This window comes from Bos indicus, chromosome 19 (genome assembly GCF_029378745.1).
Source record: "Bos indicus isolate NIAB-ARS_2022 breed Sahiwal x Tharparkar chromosome 19, NIAB-ARS_B.indTharparkar_mat_pri_1.0, whole genome shotgun sequence".
In the NCBI taxonomy this organism is placed as follows: domain Eukaryota; kingdom Metazoa; phylum Chordata; class Mammalia; order Artiodactyla; family Bovidae; genus Bos; species Bos indicus.
Window position 1 is genome coordinate 30772220 of NC_091778.1, and position 26665 is coordinate 30798884.

A 26665-nucleotide genomic window follows, 5' to 3' on the forward strand; every position below is an offset into this window, starting at 1 on the left:
TTGCTTATACAGTGCCCTATGCTCTTTATTTCCTTTGCAGTAGAGTAGGATAGATGATAATTACAGAGAGAAATGACCAAAGACTTCACATTTTGTGCCTCTCTTCAGTCATCCCATAGCATCAGGACACGATCACTCTTCACTGATGATTTTTGTGTGAACCTCCCGGCTCTTCACCCGCAGCTTGTTGACCTGGGATTCAGCAATATCAGCCCTTTCCTCGGCTTCCTCCAGCTCATGCTGGAGCTTGCGGAATTTAGATAGATTTGTATTGGATTGTTCCTCCTGAGAATAAAAATGGAATTGTAAGGAATGCATACTGAGCATCTTCATAGACTCTGTAGGCCTAAGGAAAGAAAGGACTTGGCATCTACAAAGTTAGAATACTCAACAGGAGACATTATTATCCTACCACCTCCTGGACTTTGCTTATCATTGAAATTAAGATTTATCTGGGGCTTTATGCTTCATAAAGAATTGCAGCTCTACTTTTGCAACCAAAACAGGGTAACAAATATGTACCACAAGTAAAGCAAGAAATAATATAAAAGCAGGAAAGAAGGCAAGGATAAAATCATGCTTGTTAATGCTTGCTGGAAGATGACGACTGTTCGCTTGAGTTAGATATTCTTCATCACTAAGGATGCATTTCTTAATCGCTTCTTTAAGTGGAAATAAATGTTGGATTTTATCATATGTTATTTTGGCACATTTCAAAGCAATCACTTTTTCCCTCCTACTTTGTATGTAATGATTCTGTTGACAGACTCCTTAATATTAAGTAATCCTTAGTTTGTAGGAATTAAATATATTTAATCACTGATGGACAATTTACTTAATAAAGTACGGGTTTCAGTGACCTAGTAATTTATCTTCACTACAACTATACTCATGAATAAAACTGCCTTTAGTGTCTTTCCCCACCCCTGTTCTCTTTTGGACAGGTTTTGGTATGAGGGTTATGCGAGCTTCTTAAAATGATTTGGAAAGCTTTTCATCTTTTCCCATGCTCTGAAGTGGCTTACATAGCTCAGGGATTATCTGTTCCTTCAAAATTTGAAAGACTTATCTGGAATGAGTTCATTTGCAGAAGGAATTCTGAAGTAACTTATTCAGCCAATTTAATAATTTATATTCTCTTATTTAAGATTTCAACCACCTTGATAGTTACATATTTTGCATTTAAAAAAATAATCTTCTTCCTGATATGGTTTGTCCCCTTTCTCATTTGTAATGTTGTGAGTTTTTACTTTCACTCACTTTTTATTTGATTATATATTTATTTTTATTAATTCCCAAGATATTACTGAGATTAGCTGTTGGAAATAGGATATACTCATTCATTCATTTCTATATTACCTTTAACAGTACCTCTTCATTATTTTACTATTATTTTTAACTTCTTGATTGGACTGTCAGTTTCTTCATTTATTTTTATTTTTGATTCATAATGAAAGCATATAAAGAAATGAATTGTCCTTCAAGGACAGCTCAGACTACATTCAAGGTTTATAAAAGTCTCATCTTCCATGAAATTTTATTTACAGTTAAAAACTATTCAGTAATTGTGTTTTTATTTCAAGTTAATCCAAAAATTTTTTAGGAAAGTCAGTTTTTTAACATTTAAATACTTGGAAATTTTTCTTGATATTTTCTCATCACTTTACAACTTTATCACACTAGGGCTAGAGAATGTATTATTTCTGCTTTGAGATTTTTTTGAGGTTTCTTTGTGGATAGAAGGTCAACTTTAAAAATTAAAAAAAAGTACAAATATTTTTAAGAAGTACTCAGTCTTCTATAATGCAGACAGCTTATTTACTACAGTTAAATAGTAAATCTAAGTACTTATGAGTTTTTCTTAACAGAGGACTTTCTTCCCTTTGTCTTAAGAATACTTACAGCCTCCTCAGCTTGTCTCTTGTAAGATTTCACTTTCGCCTGAAGTTTATCTACCAAGTCCTGAAGTCTGAGAATATTTTTCCGATCTTCTTCCGTCTGAAAGATGATACAAACCACAGAGTCTTAGTTCAAAAGCACACTACTGTTGTGTCATGACATGGGAGCATTTCCTATATATACAAGGAGTGCTTAGCTGATAGAAACTGTTGCTGCACCTGGTAGGTGAGTTCCTTCACTCTCCTCTCGTGTTTGCGCAGACCCTTGACAGCTTCCACATTGCGCTTCTGCTCACTCTCTACCTCTCCTTCCAGCTCACGCACCTGCAAAGGAGTAGGCGCTTAAGAACTTTGATCCACTAAGGCACTGGGAATAAATGGAAATAGATAGATACTGGGAGACCCACCCTGGCCTCCAGTTTCTGGATTTGCTTCTTCCCGCCCTTCAGGGCCAGCTGCTCAGCCTCATCCAGACGGTTCTGCAGGTCCTTCACCGTCTGCTCCATGTTCTTCTTCATCCGCTCCAGGTGGGCGCTGGTGTCCTGCTCCTTCTTCAGCTCCTCAGCCATCATGGCTGCCTAATTAGCAGTAAAATAAAGCTAGTTGAGGAAGGTGAGACAGCCCATCAAGATTCTAGCTTGACGACCCGGTGTGGCCCTCTGCTCACATCAGTGATGGCCTTCTTGGCTTTCTCTTCTGCGTTGCGAGCTTCCTGGAGAATGTCCTCCATCTCTCCCTGGATTTGCGTGATGTCTGTCTCTAGCTTCTTCTTGGTGTTGATCAGGCTGGTGTTCTGTTTGAAAGTAAGTTATATGCTCTTTTAATCATGTTACCAAAGTACGTAGTGGTGGCCACTGTTTGATAAAAATTTCAGATAAAAATTTGGAAGTCAAATGCTCTTGAATATTATTCTGTTATGTAGTACAATTAATTAAAATAGAAATGTTATAGAATATTTAGCATCTTTGTACATTTCTTATAATTAGACCAAATATCTCTATAATTTTAAACTGCCGTTTACCAGTGAAACTACTCACAAGGATAAAATTATAACATGTTCAAGTATTTCTTTTACCACAATAAAAATGTCAATATTGATAGCCAGGGTCAATAAAGATACTAACACAAAAGAATATGGCAAGTTTTAGAATATTTTAAGAAGTTAATCACTAATAATACATGCAAGATGAAATAGCGAAAGATTTCTCAATAATGCAGTGAAAATTTGGTAGAAGTATAAAACCTGACTGTTATATAAAAAATTCAAGTTTATCTTTTCTGGGTCATAGGCATTTACTGAAGGTGAATTCTTTGTGCTGAATCTTACCTGGGTGTGCAGGAGCTGGACGCGCTCACTGGCATCCAGGAGCTCCTGCTCTGCGATCTTCCTGCTCCTCTCTGTCTGCTCCAGGGTGGCCCTCAGCTCCTCGATCTCAGCCTGCAGCAGGTTGGCTCTGCGCTCCACCATGGCCAGCTGCTCCTTCAAGTCCTCCTGGCCCCGCAGAGCATCATCCAGGTGGATCTGGGTATCCTGTGGAATGAACGATCATTGAGACACCTTGTTCTCAGGGCTGCAGTCACCCACCTGTACTGGGACCATCTCCTGAACCCATTTACCTTGAGGATGGCTTGAGTGTTCCTGTAGTTCTTCAGGGCCTCAGCAGCCATGCGGTTGGCATGGTTCAACTGGATCTCCATTTCATTGAGGTCTCCTTCCATCTTCTTCTTGAGCCTGATGGCGTCATTCCTGCTCCTGATTTCAGCATCCAGCATGGTCTGCATGGACTCCACGACTCTAATGTGGTTCCTCTTCAGCTGGTCAATTTCCTCATCCTTTTCAGCAATTTTCCTGTCAATTTCAGACTTGACTTGGTTCAGCTCCAGCTGGATACGCAGGATCTTGCCCTCTTCGTGTTCAAGAGATGCCTTAACAACAGCAAGGGATGACGTTAGCAGGAATGGACACATTTAGCAGCTTTTCTGCACACCTTTCCTTCCGCTAATTTTGTGCCATTTATTCCTCTGTTCAGTGTATGTGGCTAGTCCTAATTCTTTTCTGAATTTGTTTACAATGTACATTTTTGACTCATACCTCTGCCTCCTCTAAAGCAGCCTGAATTTCAGACTTTTCTTGTTCCACTTGCTTCTTTATTTTCTCCAGTTCATGCATACGTTTCCCTCCTTCTGCGATCTGCTCCGTGAGGTCAGAGATCTCCTCTGTTTGGGTGAAAGACGGGAAGAGACTTGATCAGACAGAAAACAGAAGAGAAAGGTACCTCCAAGGCATGAAAACTATTCAAAGTGAAAGGGACTCACGCTGCAAGTTTTTGTTCTCTCGTTTCAAAGTTTCTAGCTGATCCAAGGACTCCTCGTAGGCATTCTTCATCTTGAACAGCTCGGTACCCAGAGAGCGGGCCTCCTTCTGAGCTGCCTCGAGCTCGGCGTGGGTTTCCTCATACTTCTGTTTCCATTCTGCCAGGATCTGAAACACACACCAAAAGAGGTTACCTGGCTGGAAAGGACAGAGAACAGTGGTGGAGGCCGGAGGCTGTGCAGAAGTTACCTTGTCAAAGTTCCTTTGCTTTTTGTCCAGGGCTGCGCAGGCAGCGTTTGTCCTCTCCACATCGAGCATGAGGTCCTCAACCTCATTCTGGAGCCTCTGCTTGGTCTTCTCAAGGGAGGCGCATTTGGCGTTCACAGCTTCCACGTGTTCCTCAGCAGCCTGCAGACGCTGGGCCAGTTTCTTCCTTGAAGATTACACATGGTTGTAGAGAGAGGGAAACCAAACCGAGAATTATGAACTGTTACCGTGCTGAAAAGTGTGGGGAACTTCATATTAAAAATCTCCTTCATTCAAAAAAATATTGATGAGCTCCTTTTATGAACCAGATGCTGAGTACACTGCAGCGAATAGGACAGAAAAGATCCCTGCCTCATGAAGCTTCCAAAGAAGAGAGAGATAAACAATAAGCAAGTCAGAAAATGCATAGCGACTTATTGCAGATGTAAAGTGCAGTGAAGGAAGATAAAATGGAGTAAGGAGTGGGCAGCTATTCTTAGATATTCAGGGAAGTCCTTTCTGAGGAGGTAATGTTTGAGTCAAGATCTAAAAGAAGTCAGAGAGAGCCAGAGGGAGATCTGGCGGGGGGAGGTTGTTCCAGACACAAGAGGGGCTAACAAATTCCTGAAGCATCAATGAGCTTGGTGTGCCTGACAGCCAGCAATAAGGCTGATTATCTGTGTGAGTTATTCTTTTTAACTAGATTTTAGGCTCAGAGGTCAGTGATGGTGTTTGCTTTATTCATATCCTGTTCTCAGGGGCTGATAATGCCTGGCAGATAGGAGCTAATTAATGAATGTTTGTGAGTTAATTCACTGAATCCTCAAAGGTTCTGTTTCTGAGATTCAATGTTCAACATTCTCTGCACATTCTCTTATATCTGAGCACATACTTGGCCTCCTCCAGCTCCTCCGTGCGCTGGATGGCGTCTGTCTCATACTTGGTCCTCCACTGGGCCACCTCGGTGTTGGCCTTGGACAGCGCCCTCTGCAGCTCGGCCTTGGATTCCTGCTCCTCCTCATACTGTTCACGCAGCAGGTCACAGTCATGACGGGCTGACTGCAGGCCATGGGCCAGGGCATTCTTGGCCTGCGAAGAGAGTTATATGTTCATTTCACTGAATACTTAGTGTTTAATTCTTAAGCTTCAAAACCCTGTAAAAGTTGGTATAATGGACTCCAATTAGGGTCAGGGTAGGGGGAAATGAGTCTTATCTAGTTACCTTTATCTCCTCTTCAAGTTGCCTCTTTAATTCCTCAATCTGTTGAGTAAATGCTTGTTTGCCCCTTGACAACTGAGACACCAGAGCTTCTTTCTCATCTAGCTGACGTGAAAATTCACCTGATAGGCAAATGATATGGCACCACTTGTTAAAGCGAAGAAAAGGTTTTGCAAGACTGTATGAGAAATAAGTTGAAAATCTCAACACCCCCTTTTCAGTTGAGTGCTCGGGTGGTTGAATTCTCTATTGACATCATCATGCTTGATGTCAATTTTCTGATTTTTATGGTGAAAATAACCTAAATGAATAAATGCAGCTTAACTTCTCTTTGTCCTCTCCATAACTGATTCTTTCGGGTTACATTATTGTACAAAACCTGTTAATAACTGTCAAAGAAGGGAGTTAAACTTTTTAATTCCACATTGGCCCTGTTTCATAAGACTTTTGAGAGACTGGGTTATCCATTGCCCTATGCAGGAATTTGGTTCATTCTGGTTTAGCTAAAAGGAAGCACGATCTAAAACAGAAGCCCTGGACCCATGATGGAAAAACCCTTGGCCCCAGGCATCCCTTCTATGTGGCCAAATCCTCAAGGCCTTTGTGGAGCAGAGCTTGGCCCAGTCCTATGGAAGTCTTCACCTCAGCATCGTCCCTAAGTAACCTTGTACGTGGGGGAGAGTCTGAACTGTCCGGTGAATCACATGTTCTCAGTTGCTTTTATTAGGCTCTCACATATCAGTTGTTTTAGACCACATCATCTCCACTTTTAGGCCTCATGGAGGAGGAGAGAGTTACCAGATTCAGTCTGCAAGCGTCCCCTCTGGGTTGTCAGGTCATTGATCAGCCGCTGCTGCTCCTCCTCCTTGGATTTCAGCTCGTTCACTTGGTCCTCCAGAGTTCGGCACATCTTCTCTAGGTTTCCCTGTGAGAGGAAAAGTGGAAGAAGCAAGTGCAGACATTGACAGCTACCATTTCTTCTAAAATAGAAAAAGATTTATTTTGACATATAAAGTAAATTATCTTGTATGTAATATATAGGAATTTTTTCTTTATCTTGTATAATATGATTGCTGTCCTAAGGTGAAGACACACATTGGGAGTTTTAAAAAGCTAATTGTGAAGCTTCATTCATTATTCCAGGCATTCCTTGTATTATCGCTCTTCCCAGATATCACTTTTTTTAAAAAACAAATTTAGGGTTTGGGCAACCCTGTATCCAGTAAGTCTATCAGCACTATTTTTCCAATAGCATTGGCCCACTTCATGTCTCTGTATCACATTTTGGTAATTCTCACAGTATTCAAGCTTTTCTTCATTATTATATTTGTTTCAGTGATCTGTGATCTTTGATGTTGGCACTGTGACTCATTGATGGTTCAGATGATGGTTAGCATTTTTTTTTTTAAGCAAGAAAGCATTTTTAAATGAAGGGATGCATTTTTTTTTAGGCATAATGCTGTTGCACACTTAATAGACTACATTATAGTGTAAACATCATTTTTATACGCCTTGGGAAACCAGGGAATTTGAGTGGCTTGCTTTATTTTGATATTTGCTTCATTGTGGTGGTCTGGAACCAAACCTGCAATATCTCTGAGGTCTGCCTGTGATAAAAAAATGAAAGATCATGTACTAAAGATTTTGTGAAAAATGTAGTGACATATTTTCAAAAAGCATTTATAAATACTTCACTGCCTACTTATGTACAGTGAAACTGCATGTTGGATAGTTGAGAATTTTGGAGACCTGTGTTCCCCAGTTGGAGTGCTAGAGAACACGGACAGCCTGGTTCGCTGCAGATGTTGTCCTATGTTAATAGTGTGGTGGGGTTAATATGCTCAGCTTCTTTGAATTTTAGTTTCTTCCTATGATTGAGTGGAAATAATATAATACTGGTATCTTTCTTGTTTACCTCCTGGATTACTGCAAAGAACAAATCACCTGTGTGTAAAGGCCCTATGCAGACTGTGCACATAATGGGTCATTGCTGTTAATAACAATTTCTCAGACTCGGCAGTACCTTGGCTTTAGAGATCGTTTCCACATTGCTAGCAAGGTCGTCGATCTCCATCTTCATCTCGCTCTTCTCCTTCTCCAGCTTCTGCTTGACCCTCTGCAGGTTGTCAATCTGCTCCCCCAGCTCAGCCACACTGTCCGCGTGCTTCTTGCGAAGAGCGGCCGCCGTGGCCTCGTGCTGCAGGGTGGCCTCCTCCAGGTCCCTGCGCATCTTCTGGAACTCGGCCTCCCGCTTCTTGTTCATCTCAATCTGGGCAGAAGTGGCCCCGCCGGCTTCTTCCAGCCGCTCGCTGATCTCCTCCAGTTCCCGGGAGAGGTCTGAGCGCTGCTTCTCTGCCTTGGCGCGGGAGGCCCGCTCGGCCTCGATCTCCTCCTCCAGCTCCTCGATGCGGGCCTGGAGGTGGGGAGAAGCTCACTGTGAGCTCCTTTATGCTCATAACTATGGCTCTTTGAGCCAGACTGATAGAAATATGAACTTACCTGCAACTCTTTGATCTTCTTCTGCAGTTGAATGCCAAGTGCTTGTTCATCTTCAATCTTGCTTTGCAAATTGCTGATTTCAAACTCTTTCCTTTTTGAAAAGTAGTAAAGGATAACAGTTGAGTCCATAGTCAACATTGGAAGCAAGTCCATAAACAATTCTTTCATACTTACTTTTTGAGCTTTTCATCAAGTTGTTGTTTTTCATTTTCAATGTCCATTATGGACTCTTGGGCCAACTTGAGATCACCTTCAAGTTTCCTCTTGGCTCTCTCTAGGTCCATGCGAAGTTTCTTTTCTTGCTCCAAGGACCCCTCAAGCTAAATACAAATAATGCTGAGTCAAAAAGAATTGCTTAGCTTCCTTTCAAAGAAAATTTCCTTGACAATCCTAGACTTACGTCATCCACTTGCTGCTCTAGCTTGGTTTTAGCTTTGGTCAGAGTGTTGACTTTGTCCTCTTCTGCCTGCAGGTCATCCAGGGTCTGCTGGTGGGCCTCCTGGAGGGCCTTTTTCTCCTTGGTCAGCTTGGCGATGGTTTCATCCAGACCTGCCATCTCTTCTGTGAGGTTTTTCACCTTAGGAAGTAAAAACACTTTGCATTCATTACATGTTACATTTTGGTGGCTTCCGTTTTTTGCTTGTATTGCCTAGTAATGATAAAAACATAAACTTTCCTTGTATGTTTCATACCTTATTTTCTGTGGCATGTTTCTCCTTCTCAACCTTGGCCAGTGTCAGCTCAAGGTCGTCTATGTCTTTCTTTAGTTCCGAACATTCGTCCTCCAGTTTCCTCTTCTTGGCCGTCAGCTCAGCATTGATCTCTTCCTCATCCTCTGCTCTCTCAGTCACCTCCTTGATCTTAGCCTCCAGCTGGATTTTGGTTTTGATCAGCTGGTCACATCTTTCCTCTGCATCAGCCAAGCCTTCAGCTTCCTTGAGTTGAAAGCAAAATCAAAATTGGGAAGTAAGAATGAAGTATTATACAATGATAATGGTATAAATCTCCCCCATTAATTCTTTGGATTAAACTTTTATGAACCACTTGTCATGTGTGATTGCCAGATGCTCCACATTTTGGGAAAAACAAAATGTATCAGGTATTGTCCTGTTCATTTAGAAGAGTATATTCTACAGTAGGTTAGAAAGCTTAACCCCAACAAGCTACGATTAATTCAGAAAGCAATTAGTGACATAAAAGATCAGAGAAGTTGTTTCAGATATGATTTAATGAATGAAGTGGCATTTGAGTTGGGCTTTGAGAGATGGATAGGACTTGGTTTTGTAGAAATGAACTTATTGGGGGAAGGATCAGGAGAAGGGAAAGCATTCAGAAGTTTCCAGATGTAGCCACTACTAGCAAATTATTTCCCTTTGTAGTCTTGGAGGATGATCCTGGTTATGATACTTTAAATTCTAATTGAGGCATTAAGTAATCAAATTCCTAGCAACATATGTTTCTACTTAAGAGAGTTGGGGGTGGATGGAAAAGAGAGAGAAATTGATAGATACATTCATCAGTGAGCCTCCATATCAGTCTTTGGATACATAAAAGAAGAAAGTGTGCTGCACACAGGCAGGTGGTGAGCATGGTAATATAGGACAGTAGCTAAGTGATTCTCTAGGGACAAGAGAAGAGACTTCAGGATAGCTTTGAAGGGAATGGGGACAGCAAAACAGCTCTTTTCCCTTCTGTAATCTAAAGGAAGGAGTTATTATACCACCCCAACTTGACAGAAGAGACCAATCTTAATCAGCAGGAAAAAATATATGATTTTGTGATGAGTAAATTATACCAAACCAATTCAGTTCACTTCAAATCAAAGACAGTCTCATAAATTACATTTCAGAGTTGATGAAAGCAGTTGTAAAATGATTGGTTCAGGCATAGCAATGAGCAGGCTGGATGGAGGGAGAGAATTGGGGGCAGGTAGAGCAAGTTAAGTGCTGATGCAGCAACCCGAACGTTATATGATGCGCACTGACTATGGAGATGGATTGGAAAGAGCAAGTCTCATTTTAGAGATCAATAACAAACAATAATTCAGTAAAAACTGATGTAGAGTACTATCCGTTATCAGCTGTACACACTGTGATTTAAGATCCATAAACATCTAGAAGTTCAAGGAAGTTGTAGAGAAAACAAATCACTTTCTCCACGCTGTTCTCCCCCTTTGTATTTGGGCTGCTGCTGCTGCTGCTAAGTCGCTTCAGTCGTGTCCGACTCTGTACGACCCCATAGACGGCAGCCCACCAGGCTCCACCGTCCCTGGGATTTTCCAGGCAAGAACACTGGAGTGGGTTGCCATTTCCTTCTCCAACGCATGAAAGTGAAAAGTGAAAGTGAAGTCGCTCAGTCGTGTCTGATTCTTAGCGACCCCATGGACTGCAGCCTACCAGGCTGATAGGCCATAACAGTTCTATAATTGTCCAAGGTTTCCTTTTCCATTTTAAGAATTAGTCTCAAAAGGAATTTTAGAGTATGTCAGAACTTGTAATTTTGAGAAACTATATAACTCAATAAGGTTTTTATAAATGACTAAAGGACTCATAAAAATCAGTTCAGCCACTGACTTATTAGATTACTCTGATCTGGGGAATTTCTTTAACTTCTCAGTGTTTGTTTATATCTTAAGTTTTTAAAATGCTTGAATGAATGATAATGGGGACTTTTCAGGGTTCCTTTGCTTTCAAGTGATACGCTTAGTACATATTTACTCACTGACTAACGATAATACCTATGAAGAGAGGTTAAAATGAAGAGGCTGTGATACTGTGCTTTAAGGAAAATGTAACTCATATAAGTTAATTTGTCAATAGGAAAAGTTGAAAATAGCTTAAAAATTTTAAGAAAGCTATCCTTTTTATGGATTTCTTCATGACATTGTTGGGCTTGCTTGACTTGGACTAAGGAAATGGGAGATTGTAATTGGCCAGAATGTTGATGCCAAGCCTGTCCCACTTTGATTTCAGCTTCTTCTTGAATCAATAAACAGAGGAGAGACCTTAAGAACTCGGGATCTGTATCAAAGGAAGAATCACAGGGTTCACTAGCTCTGCCTTTTACCCTGGTAGTTCAGTTCAAATAACTGCAAGTCAATTTGTTGGGCTAAATCCTGGGGGTTGGGAAAAAGAGATCCAGAGAGAAATAAGAATGACTGTCTTTTTTGAGTTTAAATGCAATCTTATACATGTGTATTCAGAAAATAGGGCTCCACTTTTAAGGCTGGGTTGAAGCATTAAAGCAGTCATTTTCTCAGAAAAATGACTGAGATTTGAGGGCTTGCCTTTAAATTGCTTCCTTCATGGCTGTTAAATTTGTGACATTGTTAAATAAATTCTTCAATTTCCCATTTGCAATTTGGAAGTAGTTCTTGCCTTCTTCATAGGAATGTTGAAAGTTAAGTGAAATACTGAAAAAAGCAATTGGAAATATTCTTTTTCAAGAAAAGGCCATTTGTAAATCCAAGGTGTTTGTGAAGTCAAGAAAATGGTGCAATTGAAGTCACTGACATGGTGCATTCAGCACAGAGGGTACTCACAGATTGAACCTGGAGCTGTAGGTCATTTTTCTCTTTCAAGAGAGTCACCATTTTTTCCTCCAGTTCCTTCCTTTTGGCCTCTGACTTGGCCAGTTCATCCTTGGTTTTCTGGAACTCTTCCTTCATGGTGGCCATCTCCTTCTCCGTCTCTGCACTCTTCAGCAGGGGCTTGATCCTGAAGAACAGTTTCATCCAGGGCCAGTGCTTGACATTCATGAAGGCTCGGATGTTGTACTGGATGCAGAAGATGGACTCCCTGAAATTTAACCAATGCAAATTAGATGCTGTGTGGATGATGCAATGAGATGAAATCTTGGTGATGAGAGTTGGAGGTTCTGCCTTCCACCATGTTCCTCACCACTTTCAAAAACACAAATGAAATAAATTGTATTTGGGGATGGTGGTCAAGGACTCATCAGTCATTTATTTCTCTTCGTTGGTGCTTCTCAAACTTTGGTGTGCATAAGAATCAGCTAAGACCTTGTTAAAATACTGATTCCTGGGCTATTTCCCTAGAGATTCAGATTCAGCAGATATGAGGTGGGGCCAAAATTGTGCATTTTTAACAAGTTTGTAAGAGATGCTGATGATACAGGTCCAAGGACCACCCTTTGAGAAGTACTGCTCTGCTTCAGTGCTTTGCAAACTTTCCTATGTGAACACCGCTGAGAGCAGCGAAGGGGGAACCAGACCCCTGCCAGGTGTGAGGCGCAGGATAAAGAGACTCATTAAAAACTCAGTTTCTTTGAAAAATCTCTGGTTTTATATTTTAATGTTGTATGATTTTTGCATTCTATTCTTTAATATCATCACATTTGTTTTAATATAATTATTCTTAAAAATTGCCTTCATATATAGTCAATTGCCCAAGTGTATATATATATGTGTGTGTGTGTATGTGTGTGTGTGTGTGTATAGGGGGGTTATACCAAACTTATTTTTAATGAAATAGAATATAGTAGAAAATATTAGCAGAACTACAGGTGATAGAAAATCTGTTTCATGTAAATTATGTATTTACACACACAGGTATGCATGCATATACAGGGATCAGTGTAAAATACATTTCTCTCTGTGGATCCTATTCATATGTGTCCTACAGTTTGAGACACCTGACCTGTAGCCTTAGAGCACTGTCACTGCATCAGAGTAGATCACTAAAAAGTAAGATACCTTGGTGAAATTGTATTAACTTATTGAAAAAGTTCTTTCACCAATTTTGCCCTTAATACTTTAAATCATAATAATTCAATAATATAAGTGATCAGACAAAGAAGTTGTTTCTGTATTTCATGTAAAACTGCTGTTGAAAATAAATGTGTGCTCTGCAGTTCAATATCTTATTTAATTATCGACCCAGTAAATTCATGTTAGAACCAAATGCTGGGGCAACATTTTGCCTCTGCTTGCTCAGTGGTATGTTTTCTCGTTAGATGAGACTGACACATCTCTCTCTCTCTTTTTTATTATGCTTCTCTCTCTTTTTAATTTTCTTACTTTTTCTTTTTTACCCGAGCATTCAGTTTATTCCATGGTGATTGCTACCTTAAGTACTTTGGTATATGTGTATCTCCAGTTTGGCATCAGACTCTTATTCATCCCTCTTACTCTGGTAGACTTGTGATATCTGAGTCTTAATTGTAAGCCACCTCAAATGTGTTTCTGAAGAAGGAAAGTATGACTAAATAAGCAATATATTTGTATACCTCCTCTCCACCATCTTCTGGTACTCCACTCTTGCCAAGAACCCTCTGCACCTGGCCTGGGTTCGGGTCATCAGCTGGGCTAGCTTTTCATCTCGCATCTCCTCTAGGAGCCCCAGAAGACCAGCTTTGAAAAAGACCTGTGTATGGCCAGAGTTGCAGATCAGAAACTTTACACAGACTCCAAAGGGACAGACACAGTGCCAGGTGGGCCTTAGAGACCATTACCTTGGTGTGACCAAATTTATACTGGGTGTGGTCGATGTCAATGGATGCAAGGAGCTTCTCAGAAGCCTTCTTGCTGTCGATGTATTGTCCTTCAGGGATCGCACTTGCATTTAATACCTTGTATCTGATAAAGTAAATATAGTTTTCTAAAACTTGGTTTATTGATGAGACTAGAAGTAGCTAACATAAATGATTGATTTTTAAAACTCAGAGCTTTAAAACAATTATTTTCTTCACAAGAAGGACATTGTATACGTAGATGGTCAATCTAGTTATCTGCTGTCTTTTTATTCCATTTTACCTTTCTACGCAGTTGCAACTTTCCATTCTGCCTCATCAGACCCTGTTCTCAGGAAAGGATTCTATAATCTGGTTCACATTAATGTGTAGATGACCAATAAATGCATTTGCTATTGGTAGTGCTTAATCTCTACTGTGGTTTTGGAAGGATTAAATGAAATAACCCCAATATATTAAGCACTCAGAAATGATGTTCCCTAATTATTGAAGTTACAGTGGACATCCGTGAGCTAAGCTAGGAGCATGGTATATCCAGTGAAAAGTCCACAGAGTACCCACCAGGTGGTGTATCTTTATTTTAAAGGTGCTTTGAGGCTTATAACTTTTTACACTTTTTGTGGCAAATTAAAAATAACAAATAGAGGCATGTTTTTTACTAAATTGCTTTGCTTGCACTAAAACTCCAGGACACCCCATAATTAGGAGAGGCTGACCTCTGTTTGAAGTCCGCATACAGGATTCTGCTGGGGAAGCCCTTCCTGCAGATGCGGATGCCCTCCAGCACGCCATTACACCTCAGCTGGTGCAGGACCAGCTCGTGCTCCATGGCCCCTACAAATACATGTTCATGTCATTGCAGAGTTTTATTAAAGGGAGGGATGGCAGTCATGCTTTGTTCTTCATCTCTGGAATGTCTTACCAGGGGTCTTCGTTTCATTGGGGATGATGCACCGCACAAAGTGAGGATGGGTACTCCTGAGGTTGGTCATCAGTTTGTTCAGATTTTCCTGTAAAATCAGGAAACCCTGTTATCTGAGTTTTAGACATGCTTATGAAAGCTTGGCAATGTCTATAAAATCAGTGTCCATCTGAGTTGAATGACCCTTGTGGACCATTTTCACTTAAGATAGCACCTTGGTAAGCTTCTCCTGAGAGGCAGTTTCCTTCTTAGTACCTCTTGTTCCACTCGAGTTTGCAGGAGTTACACACATAAAGCAGTCTTGACAGCTGAATCTTTTCAGTATCCAAGCACTATCGTCCTCTCAGCCCTGGCCCCTGGCCACCCACAAGCCTTCACAAAGCCATTGGCTTCCCATCCTAGATGGTCACCCTTTCTTCTGCTAAACTCTATGGTTCTCCAGTAAGGAAACATGCCTGCACTGCATTTGGTCTACTTCTCATAAATATAGCTTCCCCTTTTCAACTCTGTCAGCTTTGGGGGCATAAAGATTATCTGTAAGGGGAACCTACCAGCTACAATTGAGAATTGACTAGATTAAGAGCAAGGATACCATATTAGGTTCCTTAAAGACTAGCTGTCAGATGTTCATTAGAGCTACTGAGGACTTAGTCTTTTTGGGTATGTACCATTGCTTATTTCCACAACTCAATTAGATTATGAATAGCAGAGCACTACGTTTTATAACATATAAAATATTTTTTACTATTTGGCTTAGCACAAAAGATGACCTAATAATTTCCAAGTAATTTAAAGCTCTTCTCTCCAAAACTCGATTAACAGAAATCATTAGCTAAGGTTAATCCTGTCCTAAATGACTTGTGCTTTTAAAAACAAATTCACAAAGTAACAAGAGAGTGTCCAAAACAATTTCCTCCTTACCCTGAAAAGTGCAGACACCGTCTGGAAAGAAGAGCCCTTCTTCTTACCACCTTTCTTAGTTCCACCACTTGCCTCTGGAGAAAAAAATCGGAAAAGATGTCATTCAGATATAATTTTAAATTGACAGGGCTATATGCTGCCCATTTGTTGATTTCTGTGTTCAGATGGAGCATTTTTTTCAATGCAGTTGGCCTGTCTGTTTGAGCCTTAATGAATCTTATATGTCAATTAAGTTCATATCCATTTCTCAGTGACACTCAGTAAGCAGCAGATATGGAGGAAGAAGCAGGAGAGAATGATAGAAGCCAAGCCTTTTCATTGCTTAAGATGTTGAAAGTTCCTTTCTGGCTCTTGGCAGCAGGGCCTTCATCAGTGCTGGAGTGAATGTCATGATGCAGCCTGCTTCCTCAGAACTTGGAGGCACAGTGGATTTGGCCACAACACTTCGTCCTGGGCTGGGATATCACTAGCTTCAGTCTAACACCATGTTTTGTAATATCAAGAGAAAACATTGGGATTTTTTTGAGCATTACCTGAGTCACCAGTTGGAGTCCCAGAGAAAAGGAAAGCTAGAGTTTTCAACGCAGACTTCTGGTACAGCCCAACCACAGTATCGTTCAGGGGGTCCTTGTTCTTCTCCAGCCAGCCAGTAATGTTGTAGTCCACGACACCCGCATAGTGGATCAGGGCAAAATGGGCCTCAGGTTTGCCCTTGACCACCTTGGGCTTCTGGAAATTGGCAGACTTGCCCAGGTGCTGGTCATACAGCTTGTTCTTGAAGGACATGTCTGTGGCCTTGGGGAACATGCACTCCTCTTCGAGGATGGAGAAGATGCCCATAGGCTGGAAGCAGCCCACAACACAATGTTACAACTCTATGTAAGCATTTTTCTCTGTCTATAGGCTTAAACAAGATGTATGAATAATTTAGTCATCATAAAACATAGTTTCTGAAACTTGAAACAGACCTTCTCAATGAGCTCGATGCAGGCAGCCAGGTCCATCCCAAAGTCAATGAACGTCCACTCGATGCCTTCTCTTTTGTACTCCTCCTGCTCCAGCACGAACATGTGGTGGTTGAAAAACTGTTGCAGTTTCTCATTGGTGAAGTTGATGCACAGCTGCTCCAAGCTGTTGAACTAAATAAACAGATGGGTTTACTTTTCTCTCTGCATATTGGGCATTTTAAAATATAGGACTTTTTAATTCAAAAGTGCATATTGAATAGCCTTTAGATTATAGATACCAAAATCCTTGGGGACCTATGAAATCTACTGTTTCTCTGCGGTCATTTTATCCAAAATCTTAAATCATTAGTAATTCTTTTTTCTTGTACTTGCTTAAATTGACTCAGGTGTTTTTCTGAGTTCCTGCTTAATCATTCTGTACTTATTTCCTTTATCTTTTGCATTTTCTATTGACTCTGCTGCTGCTGCTGCTAAGTCCCTTCAGTCATGTGCGACTCTGTGCGACCCCATAGACGGCAGCCCACCAGGCTCCACCATCCCTAGGATTCTCCAGGCAAGAACACTGGAGTGGGTTGCCATTTCCTTCTCCAATGCATGAAAGTGAAAAAATAAAGTGAAGTCGCTCAGTCATGTCCGACTCTTAGCGACCCCATGAATTGCAGCCTAACAGGCTCCTCCGTCCTTGGGATTTTCCAGGCAAGAGTACTGGAGTGGGGTGCCATTGCCTTCTCCGTCTATTGACTCACTTAGCAGCTAATTTGCAACCTATTAGAAGCTGACTGGAATGTTCTCTCTGTTGTGTGGAAGCAGTCATAGTCAACATTGCGAGGGAGCAATAATCACCACCTTTATTTTTTAATGTGAGATTTAAAAAAATCAAGTATCTAATATCATGTACAATATGTTAACACACACTCATATTTTTTTGGAAAAGAAAAGCCAAAATGTTGACATTAAGTGGATATATATAGTGGAATCCCCGGTAGCTCAGCTGGTAAAGAATCTGCCTACAATGTGGGAGTCCTGGGTTCGATCTCTGGGTTGGGAAAAATCCCTGGAGAAGGGAAAGGCTACCCACTCCACTATTCTGGACTGGAGAATTCCATGGACTGTAGTCCATGAGGTTGCAAAGAGTCAGACACGAGTGACTTTCACTCGTGAAAAGTGACTTTTCAGAGTGACTTTCACATATAGTGGAATCAGTCTGGAATTCTTTTCTTTGATTTTCAATGATTTCTGCCATGCCTAAGTGTTGTGTCTATAATTAGAAGAAAATAAGCTTCTTTAAAATTATAAGGAAGAAAAAATGTATTTTATAATCAAACTCGAATTTTTACCCCATATCACATTGAGAATTAAGAGTTCCTTGCATTGAGTTTATTAATGCTGTTTCTAAACTACTGATACTTTCTCAGCTCTTATCATCTGCCTATATGTTTCTGAGTGGTTTCTCTACCATATATTGAGAGCATATTATACATTGCACAGATTTATTTTGATGTTTTATATTAACTTCACTTTGCATTGTGGGATTTTTAGACTTCTCATTACACCAACCTAATTCCTGACTCCCTTTAGATCCCTTTAGAGTTAAAGCATCCTCATTAAGTGGATTATTTCTCATAGTAGTGGAATTGCCACTACAATAAATATTTAGTAGCTACCCATTCACTCTCTTTTAAATTTTAGCATAACTTTGTGACAGTGGTAATAAAAGGTTGTAATATTCACAAATTTCTTCTTACTAAGTATCCGTTGCTTTATTGTAAAAACCCCTTATGAACTGATTACCAACTCACATCAAAGATCTCAAAGCCAGCGATGTCCAAGACCCCGATGAAGTACTGCCTGGGCTGCTTGGTGTCCAGCTGCTGGTTGATGCGGGCGACCATCCACAGGAACATCTTCTCATAGACGGCTTTGGCCAGAGCACCCACTGCATTGGTTACCTTGAAAAAGAAAGGAGTATTTCTTGAGGTTAACAGAGGACTGTAAAATGCCTGCATCCTTGGTGGTGAATTTGAATTATGTACCTACCTGCTCTACAGTCTGGCCTTTGGTGACATACTCATTGCCAACCTTGACCCTGGGGTAGCAAAGGGCTTTGAGTAGGTCAGCAGAGTTCAGACTCTGGAGGTAGGCAGCCTTGTCAGCCACTGAAAGGAAGAAAGGATAGAATGATGTTATTGCCCACAGCAGTCCACTTCCTTAAAAAAAACAAAACAAAAATAATAAGCTACAGGCATTTTGTGCAGTGTTTTAAGAATATCTTTTGAGTATTCTTACCTTCTCCACTCACCCCCCAATAAGTTCAAGACCTTTATTATGGGTAGTGTTCCCCAAAGAACTTAGAGATTGTAGCAACATGTGTCTAATACCCATGCCACATGTATCCTATCTAGGTCTACTTTCAAATGCAATTCTTGGAAATGAATTTGTCTTCTCGGGAGAGCTCAAGGGTAGCAAGTTAAGAACATCATTTTCAAGCAGACGTGAAGTCAGGCAGGTGACTGGGTTGGTACCTTCAGTGCCATCTGGCTCTGCTTGCTCCTCACGCTGCTTTTGCTTGAATTTCAGGTTCCCATAATGCATCACAGCCCCCGTGAGCTTGTAGATGGAGACCTTCTCTTCATTAGTAAAGCCCAAAATATCAATAGCACTCTGCCAATACAACCAGTAGAATAACTGTCAAGTTAGGATCCACATGCATACTATCAATACTTCACATTTGGATTCCTGATTTTTTGGTCAAACCGAGGAAACTACCAGTACTGCTGCAGAGCAAGGAACTCCTTAGATTCGAGACCTAGGGAGCTGGTCAGTCAGAGGCCAGCACAGAGCATGGGAATCACAGGTGCATACCTTCTAAAGATGCCAAAAGTAGATTTAAAATAGAGAACGTGGATAGTTATTTAACTTGTTGTTTTGAGAGGTGGAACAGATTCTTGTAAGATAACATAAAGTCATCCAAATGATTGTTTCTAAATTCTTAGAGTAAGTGGAAATATAGAATGGGAGAATAATGACTCTGCATTTAACTTATTTTCTGGATTCAAAGGAAAATTGTTTAACTTGAATCAAATTGCCAGTTTCAAAATGACTGATAGACAAGAAAAGGAAAAATAAGCAACCATAGCAGGGAACTGGAGGGGTGGGGGGGGTGCTCTTTTATTGGGTGCTCCAATAAAAGAGCACTTATTACTGTTACGAGGCTTCCCAGGTGGCTCAGCAATAGAGAACCCACTTGCCAATGCAGGACCCATAGGTTTTATCGCTGGATTGGGAAGATCCCCTGGAGGAGGAAATGGCAACCCGCTCCAGTATTCTTGCCAGGATAATCCCATGGAGAGAGGAACCTGGCAGGCTACAGTCTGTGGGGTCGCAAAAGTGTTGGAACGACTGAGCAACTGAGCACACACACACAGATTTAAAAAAATGGTTTAGGGAAATTCAGAAAGGATAGATCATTAAGACTATTAAGAGGAAGTGAGATGTAGGAGCACATGCCAGTCTTTTCAGTTGACTCCAGGTCATGCCCATCTTTGAAGTTTTGTGATTTCTACTGGAAACTGAATGTTTATCTAGAGGGACCATCACTCCGTCCAAAATAATCATTCTAATTTTCTTGTGTTTTACTTACATCTGTGGCTATCAGTTCTTCCTGATCATCAATACTGGCCACACTGATCTCCCCTTGACTGATGAATGGGTAGTCATATGGGTTGGTGGTAATCAGAAGCATCTCTAAGTAAATGGAAGAAAGCAAAAGTAAGCAGAAATATCCTCTTCATTAAAATGAGAGATTATGAGACAAATTCTAAGGCACTAGAATGGAAAAAGCCAGGATATATTATTGATCAGTAAAAAAGGTAGATGATGGAAGAGCATGTAACTCTGATCCTAGTTACTGTATGTATTTAAAGATTTCATCCAAGTGTTCATAGTGGTTGTTTCATAGTGATAAGATTTGGAGGTGTTTTCAGTTTTTCCTTTTGAATTTTTATGAAGAGCACACATAAGTTTCTATCAAACTTACAAAGCGATTTTCAAAATAAAGATAATGTATACAGTTAACAAAATTCCACCATGGAATACCAAGTTGACCAGGCATCGATAGGTGTAGGTGAGATAAATTTTGTAAAGAAAGGATGACATTTCTTACCAATTAGTTCTGGTTTCCTGTTTGATGTGATCTGGTAAAAAATATGATAGCTCCTTTCAGCCTTAAGCTGGAAAGTAACTCTAGACTTCTCTAACAGATCTGAAAAGAAATTAATAACAAACAAGAAAAATTCATATGAAATGCAAATTTTATTTCTGTTCAGTGTTGTAGGTCATAAGAAATAGAAATGGTGGTAAAGACTATCCAGGCACTTACATGTTTCAATATCAGCAGAGGCCAGTTTTCCTGTAGTGCCAAAGTGGATTCTAATGAATTTACCCTTGAAGGAAAAGTTAATATTACTACTTCGTTTCTGAATCATATCAAATCTTTGAGAAACTCAAAACACTAACATTAGCACTAAGTGCTAAAGTTTTAATAGTAAATCAATTCAGACACTATTGGTATCAGGTTTAAAAAAAAAGCTGTATCTCCTATTTTGTAGATAAAACAATTTTAATTTAAAAATCTGTGAATAATTGTAGGTAATGAAAGATAAGAACTCAGATATAGGGTCACATTTCTTTTTGGACAAGGCTTGGATCCATATTATTACGTGCTTAGAGGAAAAGGAAAGAACCCTGGTATAATGGGAATGAAAAAGACTCAGAGAATGTATTCACAAACATCCCATAAATCTTGACCAGTGAGTAGTGTCCATGGTAATGTCCAAGAGACTTACAAAGCGAGAGGAGTTGTCATTCCTCACGGTCTTGGCGTTGCCAAAGGCCTCAAGCAGTGGATTGGCACTGATGATCTGATCCTCCAGAGTCCCCTGCAGAGAAACACAACAGCAGTGCTCACACGTGGGGCTTCTTGAGCACCCTTTCCGTCATGATTCTGACATGTCCATCAGACCCACCTGTATTTTGCCTGAAGTTATTTCCTCCTTCTTCTTCTCCCCAGTGACTGCAATTGTTGCAAAGTACTGGATGACACGTTTTGTGTTCACAGTCTTTCCTGCCCCGGATTCTCCGCTGTTGAATAAAAACCAAGTCAGTAGAGGTCCCGAAGCCAGCAGCTATAGCAGTCGTGAAAACAAAGCATCAAGTCTACTTACGTGATCAGGATTGACTGATTCTCTCGGTCTATAAAAGAGAAATTATAGGCAGTCAATACCGTCTTTAAATATATTTGTAAATGGTAAATTAATAAAATGGTATGAAGCTAGTATTTTTCAGCATCCTGAGGGTTGGTGGTCCCCAGGCCCAGCATCTTTTCCAGCTCCCCTCTCTCCTGCTCCCTGAGGCTTCCCCCATTGCATCAGCTTACAGACCACTGCTGAAACAGAACACTGCCAGGAAGCAGCAGGCTTTCTCTTTTTATACTCCACACTAAATGTACACCAAGTGGACTTGGGTTTTCAGGTGGATTTAGATGACAAGTTAGTAGCATGTTTATTGTAAGTACAAAAAGTAATGGGGAAAAAAGGCATTAGAGATATTTTTAGTGTGGGAGAAGGAGTCAGTATAGTAAAGGTGGTAGCTTTGGAAGTAAACATAGCCTTAGTCGTATTTTCAGGGAAAACTAAAGGCTCATGTTGATGTTCTGCTCTCTCTGAAGAGGAAATCTCTCAGTCCTTTCCCCAAGGTGCCATTGTGCCTTAGAATGGTCTAGCTGAGACAGCATTCCAGGAAGATTCATAGTATGACCGCTCTAATTCCAGATACACCTTATACTCTGGAGTATGTTTTGGTTGGTTCTGGGAAAAGGGCAATGGCATTTAGAGGACCACCTCAAAGAGTGTGTTGAGATGAGTAGAGTCTCTTTCTCCTGTGGTTAGTCTCTCTCTCCTAGAGTCTCATCTCCTAAAAAGATGCACGTGGAAACATCCAACTCACCAGTCAGCATGAACTGATAGGCGTTGTCAGAGATGGAGAAGATGTGGGGCGGGGCCTCCTGGCGCTTTTTGCCTCGGTAGGCCGTCACCACCTCAGGGTTGTACACCGGCAGCCACTTGTAGGGGTTGACGGTGACGCAGAAGAGGCCCGAGTAGGTCTATGCAAGCGAATAACAAAGAATAACTAACCAGACACCTTTCCTGTTATTTGCACAGCTCAGTTATTTAATGAATTTTAACAGAAAAAGAACACTCTAAGTAAGTGGTCTACACATCTTCAAGGTATCAGCATGGAAACTAGTTGAAAGGTTCAACAAGATAGCAAAATCTTGAGGGTGAGGCATACAGTTTAGATTCTTATTCCTCTTGGGATTTGTCACAGTGATTTTCACACAGTAGGAGATCCAAAATTGTGGGTTTTTTAAAAAATGTTTAATACATTTTTACCATAGTTTAGAAAATAGGAGTATATTTAAGATAGTTCAAATTCATGAAAATGAATTTATGATCTAGGAAAATGAATTTATGGTACCTAAGTACTCAACAGTATGAAATAGGTAGGTGAACTATGGAAAAATCTTCTTAAGATAGTATGATTCAGACATTTAAAAAGGCAAACATGAAGGTATGCAGCAATACTGGGGAAATATTTGTAAACCACTCCTGAATTGTGAAGAAACAGAACACAGAATGATGGGAATACATTACGATTACAACAGCTGGATTTCCAATATTTTTGACATCTGGTCTAGGGTAACTGCCAACCAAACAGAATGGATTCTGACACTAATCACAGGCACACCTGTTTAGGTGTTGTCCAGCTGAATAGCAGCAGTGACTACAGCATTCAGAAATGATGAGAATTCCCTGATGGTCCCATGGTTAGGTCTTTGAATTCCCAATGCAGGGGGCATGAGTTCAATCCCTGGTCAGGGAACTAAGGTCTTGTAAGCTGTGTGGTGGGGCCAAAGCAGCAACCACAAAACTGTACAGAAATGTCCACCTAACGTAGTAAATTCAATTAGTATTACTGAGTTTGTGTTATGTGAAAAGTCTCTGCAAGGCCCTAAGAATGAAATATAAACGTTATTTTTCTTTGAACATATGATACTGTTCCTTGAGGAACTCCCAGTCTGTGTAGGAGATGGACATGTAAATGATTCATGCTGAAAAAACATTGTCAGCATTATTGCAGGGCAGAAACACCAGGACACAAGGTTGAACTCTGCCTGGGGAAGTTGGCAAGATTCCATCAAGGAAGTGCTCCACTCAGAAGGGACCAGAACACAGAGATACAAATTGCTGTTATTTGGGGGGATTGAAAATTGGTCTTTAAAAACATTACTTTTAAGTGTTGAAACATAAGTTTATGTTTTTCCTCTGGATGATTCTGCAGCAGGAATGGGGATGAGGGGAGACGCAGGCATGTGGTTGAGATGTAAACAGTAGCTGCTACCGTGTTTGTTCAGGGGATCTGTGGCAAACCCAGTCCATGTGGACAGTGGCTTTGCCTGGGAAGACAAAAGATTATGTGCCAGCTGTTGGGCTGGGCCTTACAGTAGCAATCGTGAACCTCTTAGTTAGTTACATTACTAGTGAAAGTGCAGTGAATCACTGTCTGTGACCCATTTGTAGTACAGTGAGCTGACAGGGTCTAGTGGTCAAAACCACTTTGGGGTTTTGGGAGCACTCACGTAGATCATCCAGGCTGCATAACGCTCTTTGAGGTTGTACAGCACAGCAGGCTCGTGCAAGTGGGTCATCATGGCCATGTCCTCGATCTTGTCGAATTTGGGAGGATTCATGGGGAAGACTTGATCCTCTTTCACTGTCAGAGTCTGGTAAACAGGAAGGATAACTGCTTATGTCAACCAAGTGGCCAAACAAAATAATCAGTAGCATGTGGCCAGCTCCTGGACTACTCACCGCTCCTCCTTCGGTCTTCACTGTCACTTTCCCACCTTCTCTGCTCTGGATAGTCCCTTTGACAAAAGATTCCTTGGGCTCGGCCACAAAGACAGATGTCTTGGCATCAAAAGGCTTATTCTGGGCTTCAATGCGCTCCTTTTCAGACTTTCGGAGGTAAGGAGCAGCCTCCCCAAAGATGGCCATTTCCTGGTCCGAACTCATGGCTGCTGAACTCAGAGGTCCTAAAGGCGATGAAGCATTTCTTACTAGAGATTCTGAATTGTCATCTATACGCATAAATCTCTACCTTGATGATATTTCATGGGCCCAGTTGGAAATTTCACCAGGCAGATGCACTGTACTCCATGCTGTAGTTATTGAAGCAAACATAATCATAAGAAATCACCAGGACTCAAAGGCATCTGGGGTCACTGTGCACCCAGCAGTGGACTCGGGGCTACCTTCTTTCATCCTTCAAGACTGATGTTCTAATAAGAGAGCTGAGGGGTAGCCTCACAAGCTGCTAAGGAGCTTGTGACCTTGGGTTGCCCTTGATCCTCTGTGCCTCAGCATCTCCGTCTTTAGGGATCACAATGTTGCCTTTTGTATCCACAGCCCATGAGACAGCGTGAAGACAGTTTGAGAGAAAGTTAAAATTTGAGTAAGAAAGCAATTTGAACAAGTTCAGGCTATGACTAAGATAGAAAATGTCATTTATTATAATGTAAGAGAATTCCATTTTTTGCCATATAATATGAGAACTTTATTTCCTCCTTTAGGTGTTCAGCCAGAAGTGCTCATGTTCAGTGGATTTGGCAGGAGGTCACGTTATAATTTTGTTTATCTTTTTTTTTTTTTGAGTTAGGTGCTTAGTAGAATTTCTCTAGCATAATTTCTTTGCATATTAAATCCAGTTAATCAGCTTAACCCAGTTAAACTAATTGAGGATAAAAGCAAACATTATCCTCATTCTTCTGCACTGAAGGCTCACTTTCCTGTTCCACATCTCCTTCCGAAGGCACAGGCTCAGGCTGTTCCATTCAGTGTTGTCTGCAGATCACCGGCGACATCAGTAGAATGAAAGGCTTGGCAGAGGATGCTACTTCAGTCATTAAGTGATCGAGTTACTTGAAACTCACTTTAATCATCTACCCACCAGCCTCTCTCTTTAGAAATGCAGTGTGTAGTAGTGGGCAGACTAATACCTTCATTATTTATGTAACAAAAATTTCAGTGTTCTGGTTTCATATAACACCTAGCATTGGGTAAGGTGACTTTTTAAAACTCTTCACAGAAGTAAAAGCAGCCCGCTTTCCTAGGTTCTTCTTTTCTTACTTGTTAGATATCGTGTTTGCTAAATGAATTCTAAAAGCAGGACACATTTTTACAAAGTTGAGATTTTTAACCAGGGAATCTTAGTGCAGATGTTTTTTTCCCCTACGGAAATGATATTCTTTTCACAAACTTTTCCTTGCTAAAATGTCATCCCACCAGTGCCAGAGTCCTAAGACTATGTGCCTTGTTCTAAAAGGCAAGCTCTCCGTCCCCTTCTCCCTCTCCTGCATCTTTCCTGAAATACAGTTGTTAGGTATTTACTGAGACAAGCACTTTCTCAAAGGTTGCTAAGTGACACACATCCATCCCAGAGGCTCTTGCCTTCTCCAGGGACTGGTTAGTCCAAATCTTACCTTGTTACCAAGTGAGAAGACGCAGCCTGGAAGTGAGACGGTTCTATAAAAGAAAAAGGAAAAGCACTTGATTAATTAACCAAAAAGAAAACAAAGCAAACCAAAAACTCCATTTGCTACAACACTGGCTGTTGTTAACAGAGGGCAACCAAAGCCATGGATGTAAAACATGCAGAAGGAGCAGTACCCTAGGCAGCAGCTGCAGCCGACACGGGGTGGTGCGGCTAGCGTCCCTCTTGAGAGTCTGGTCCTTGTTCCCACTTACCTTGGAGCTTTTTAAAGCAGGACGAGTCAGCCTCATTCCAAGGGCTCTTTTATATGGATAGCTATGGAAACAATGCAGCTGCCTCTTCTTTCTTAAGTCAAAAGGAATTGTTTGGCAAAAAAGTCTTGGCAATCTTGTGTCCCCGCATAATTGTCATTCATGTTAAGAATGGTTGGATATAATTAGAAATATTTTTCTTATTGAGTATGTGGATAAATCTCTTATGGATAATTTGAGAAGATGATCTGAAAGGAAGGTTCATGCTGGTGGATACAGGCAGTGGCCAGGCATCCAGAATACCTGGCTTCTCTCTTAAATTCCTCCT

General features: G+C 40.8%; 1 protein-coding gene across 2 annotated transcripts; it reads right to left on the reverse strand.

The window, feature by feature from the left end:
* On the reverse strand, positions 1-26428 carry LOC109573380 (myosin-2). Of its 2 annotated transcripts, none has more exons than XM_019980554.2 (40): positions 26341-26428; positions 26076-26118; positions 24406-24629; positions 24174-24317; positions 22481-22637; positions 21700-21727; positions 21502-21616; positions 21322-21414; positions 20856-20919; positions 20640-20738; positions 20118-20221; positions 19000-19138; positions 18515-18633; positions 18277-18426; positions 16478-16648; positions 16043-16352; positions 15510-15583; positions 14589-14676; positions 14383-14500; positions 13649-13772; positions 13424-13560; positions 11718-11973; positions 8869-9111; positions 8577-8753; positions 8351-8496; positions 8177-8267; positions 7701-8090; positions 6476-6602; positions 5681-5799; positions 5351-5547; positions 4462-4645; positions 4215-4380; positions 3991-4115; positions 3516-3824; positions 3226-3429; positions 2566-2691; positions 2306-2476; positions 2118-2222; positions 1903-1998; positions 1-285 (listed from the first exon to the last, which is right to left on the reverse strand). In XM_019980554.2, the coding sequence occupies exons 3-40, from the start codon at positions 24607-24609 to the stop codon at positions 133-135; spliced, it is 5823 nt and encodes a 1940-aa protein (XP_019836113.1). In that variant the 5' UTR covers positions 24610-24629; positions 26076-26118; positions 26341-26428; the 3' UTR covers positions 1-132. The 2 variants fall into 2 exon arrangements, with proteins under 2 accessions (XP_019836113.1, XP_019836112.1); XM_019980553.2 differs by having other exon boundaries at positions 26263-26352.
* Positions 26429-26665: the final 237 nt, after the last annotated feature.

What these genes read in the sequence shown, in the direction of transcription:
- LOC109573380 (XM_019980554.2), bottom strand. Translation starts at nt 24,609, where the DNA reads ATGAGTTCGGACCAGGAAATGGCCATCTTTGGGGAGGCTGCTCCTTAC. An exon ending in ATAAATTTGGTCACACCAAG is followed by an intron (nt 13,561 to 13,648) that starts GTAATGGTCTCT and finishes GGCCATACACAG; the next exon opens with GTCTTTTTCAAAGCTGGTCT. An exon ending in AACATGCCACAGAAAATAAG is followed by an intron (nt 8,754 to 8,868) that starts GTATGAAACATA and finishes TTACTTCCTAAG; the next exon opens with GTGAAAAACCTCACAGAAGA.